The sequence below is a fragment of the Lottia gigantea genome (assembly GCF_000327385.1).
Source record: "Lottia gigantea unplaced genomic scaffold LOTGIsca_15, whole genome shotgun sequence".
Taxonomy (NCBI): domain Eukaryota; kingdom Metazoa; phylum Mollusca; class Gastropoda; family Lottiidae; genus Lottia; species Lottia gigantea.
Window position 1 is genome coordinate 3570808 of NW_008707797.1, and position 4242 is coordinate 3575049.

General features: G+C 37.7%; 1 protein-coding gene across 1 annotated transcript; it reads left to right on the forward strand.

Annotated features, from left to right (window-relative positions):
- Positions 1-823: 823 nt before the first annotated feature.
- Positions 824-1387, forward strand: LOTGIDRAFT_87301 (hypothetical protein; the record flags this gene model as incomplete). The annotated part of the gene is made up of 1 exon (XM_009050576.1): positions 824-1387. A coding segment is annotated over one exon (564 nt), but the record flags the coding sequence as incomplete, so codon positions are not given.
- Between the last annotated feature and the right edge of the window lie 2855 nt (positions 1388-4242).

Here is a 4242-nt window from a genome sequence, read left to right on the forward strand (position 1 = left end):
TTATTTCAATTGCTGTAACAGTTGGCAGAATTACTAGATAGAGCAATCAAACCAATATTCAACCTTTATTAGTAAATAGGTTAATCAAGAAGCAACGACGTATATAACATTGATGAGAGTACAACAAACAATTCCAAGAGTAAATATGCACTTTTTTGTGTTTAATCCATTGGAAATATGGGCAAGTAAGCGTAATCTGGGCACCAAAGTCTCGAGGTTCTTCGTTTAATGATTAGACGTTAAAACTTATCCCCGATTATCTTCGTTACTAGCAGTGGCGGAGCCAGATTTACGTCCGAGAGGGGACGAAATATCTGAGGTTGCCCGAATTTCTAACCAAGTTATAATACTTTGGCCCGAAAAAACATGCCTTTGGGGCTCCGCCAATGGTTACTAGGTCTCCAGGTATGAATTATTGTCATCTACCTTTTAGCTTATATAACCCTTTGAGCACAAAGACAATTATAGTGTTAATCTCAAATAACTATTCTTATCCACAACATCAAACCCCTATATAATGACCAAACCTTTTCCCTATGTACTCTCAGAAACAAATCCTCATGCTAAGTTCCATCCAGAGACAAATCCTCATGCATGTTTTGTCAAGAGACCAGTCATCATGCTTAGTTCCTTCCTGAGAGCAATCCTTATCTCAAGTTATTCTCAAAAACCAATCCTTATCTCAAGCAACTCTCAGATATCAATTCTCATCTCAAGCAACTCTCAGAGATCAATCGGCATCTCAAGCAACTCTCAGAGACCAATCCTTATCTCAAGTTACTCTCAAAGACCAATCTTCATCTCAAGTTACTCTCAAAGACCAATCTTCATCTCAAGCAACTCTCAGAGACCAATCCTCATCTCAAGTTACTCTCAGAGACCAATCCTCATCTCAAGTTACTATCAAAGACCAATCTTCATCTCAAGTTACTCTCAAAGACCAATCTTCATCTCAAGCAACTCTCAGAGACCAATCCTCATCTCAAGTTACTCTCAAAAACCAATCCTTATCTCAAGCAACTCTGAGATATCAACTCTCATCTCAAGCAACTCTCAGAGACCAATCCTTATCTCAAGCAACTCTCAGAGACCAATCCTCATCTCAAGTTACTCTCAGAGACCAATCCTTATCTCAAGCAACTCTCAGAGACCAATCCTCATCTCAAGCAACTCTCAGAGACCAGTCCTCATCTCGAGCAACTCTCAGAGACCAATCTTCATCTCAAGCAACTCTCAGAGACCAATCCTCATCTCAAGTTACTCTCAGAGACCAATCCTTTTCTCAAGTTACTCTCAGAGACCAATCCTCATCTCAAGCAACTCTCAGAGACCAATCCTTATCTCAAGTTACTCTCAGAGACCAATCCTTATCTCAAGTTACTCTCAGAGACCAATCCTCATCTTAAGTTACTCTCGGAGACCAATCCTCATCTCAAGTTACCATTAGAGACCAATCCTCATCTCGAGTTACTATCAGAGACCAAGTGCCGCCCATGCCATAGAGAATGCATGCTGCATCTGGGAGATTACATATAGCTTTTTCCGGAAGCTTAATTTCTTAATTTCAAGAAACCGGAAAGGGTTGATACAATTGACTATAGAAGTGTTCATTTCGATTCAGATGACAGAGAAATAGTAGTCCCAGGGGCATCAAGGTATCCCCAAAGAAGGTATTCGAAAAGCTTTCACAACAGAAGAGAAGGCATCTTCACGTTTTCGTTGTATCATTGAAGTGTTTAAATGTGGTGATTTGATTGAACTGTATGCCAGCCAATACAGCCAATCAGAACTCTCGATAGAAAGTCTGTAAACACTTAGCCATAATGAGTTTTTCTGACGAGGGCTCTGATTGGTTGAATTCAATCAAATTTGTGGAACAAGAAAGGCGGCTATTGCAAAATAAGAATACCCTATCAACATTTAATCTTTCTAATGAACCATACAAAAGTAGTAAATTCGTGTGTACGGAATAAGAGTAAGCGCCCTGTCCTCCAACAAGCAATGTATCTCAAGATTTGTAATCCTTTCCTGCAGCAAGCTATGTATCTCATCGCGAGATTTGTAATCCTGTCCTCCAGTAAGCAATGTATCTCAAGATTTGTAATCCTGTCCTCCAGTAAGCAATGTATCTCAAGATTTGTAATCCTGTCCTCCAGTAAGCAATGTATCTCAAGATTTGTAATCCTGTCCTGCAGCAAGCTATGTATCTCATCTCAAGATTTGTAATCCTGTCCTCCAGCAAGCAATGTATCTCAAGATTTGTAATCCTGTCCTCCAGTAAGCAATGTATCTCAAGATTTGTAATCCTGTCCTGCAGCAAGCTATGTATCTCATCTCAAGATTTGTAATCCTGTCCTCCAGCAAGCAATGTATCTCAAGATTTGTAATCCTGTCCTCCAGCAAGTTATGTATCTCAAGTTTGTAATCCTGTCCTCCAGTAAGCAATGTATCTCAAGATTTGTAATCCTGTCCTCCAGTAAGCAATATATCTCAAGATTTGTAATCCTGTCCTCCAGTAAGCAATGTATCTCAAGATTTGTAATCCTGTCCTGCAGCAAGCTATGTATCTCATCTCAAGATTTGTAATCCTGTCCTCCAGCAAGCAATGTATCTCAAGATTTGTAATCCTGTCCTCCAGCAAGCAATGTATCTCAAGATTTGTAATCCTGTCCTCCAGCAAGCAATGTATCCCAAGATTTGTAAACTGGTAATAATATTAACCTACACACCGACAAAGAATTTTGTATAGGGTTGATTCCATAAGAAAACCATATCAACTATATGTATACAAAACATGAGTTGCTTCATCAATTTTAGCGATAGAAATTGCCATGGTTCAACTATCAGACAATCGTAAATTTATGTTCAGAAGAAGATGGAGGAGGTGGGAGCCAATTTCAAGAAATCCGATAAGGGTTACCTTTTAGGTAACTTCAGTGGTTATTTGATCCAGTATGCTAACGGCCAACTTGACGAAATAACATATAAGTCGACCTCACAAAGCTGCAAGATTATTTACCACGAAATGAGGAACATGGAAAGGAAGTGTCGATACTAGGAACTCCAAAGGAAAACGCTGGTAGCTACATGGTTACGTTCACAATTTTTGCAAATATGTAACCAATACTAGTGACATACTAGGTGAAATGAGTCCAAATATATCACAGAAAACAACAAGTAATTATACGGGTTTGTTTTTATGCGTTGTTAAATAACTTAAATAAAATTCCAATTAAGAAGAGCCATTTGAAAAGTTACGAGGAATCATTCGAGAGGCCACGAGCGTTGGCGGTGATGATGTACGTCGTTTGCATTTCAAGCCTCATTAAAGACGTTCTTTTCTCGATTCTTTGATAATTTTCACCTGTTTTATTACCAAAATCCTATCAAAAAATCTTTAAATGTGCAAGGAATCATTTAAAATGCTTAAAATTGAAGTAATTATGTGAAATAGACTTTTGATGAGAAAATAAAACTCATTTCGGCATTCTAATCCTTGCCTAATTTACCCTCCATACTGACGTCAGCTGTTACACGTTTCTCATTTGTTGTCAATGGCAACGACACGTGTCATTTAAGGTAATTTTCAGAAGTTGGTATTCTTTCTTATACTAAGGTGGTTTTCTGGCACTATGTTACTCTTTTAAAAAATAAACGACTAAACCACAACTTGAGTCGTCGAGTGGCAATATTTTATCATTCTGACGTATGACTTGAGAGGTTTGTGTGTTTAAGCTTTGTTTTGGGTGGTAAAGTAAAATTTGATAGACCTAAGATTTGAAATAAGGTAAAATTCCCATGCCCTCATTTCGTCTCCAGCTCAATTAAACTTCAATTTCAGGTGAGCAGAACGTTATTTTAATTTCATTTTAAGTTTTGCTGACATCGTATGGTTTCCCGCCTTCCATTCCATCGTCTGTCATAACCGCATGTGTATTCTTTTAATCTAATGTTTGATATTTTTGTGCTTTTTATCAGCCCAGAATCTTTTTTCTTTCAAGTTTTAGCCTTTTCAGAAAAAGCGTTGACACCTAGTATTTAGTTCAGTATGATTTTGTCATCGTCTCTTTTTTCACAGTTTAACTTCTAGTGTTTATTCCCTCCCCCTAAATTGGTACTTCACATTAGTTTATTGACTATTTTGATAAAAAATGTGATATTTTAAACGGTTAACGATTAAACTATGACAATACCGAGTAAACAGTTGCCACAATACCATTCAGAAACTATTTCATTTTCCCA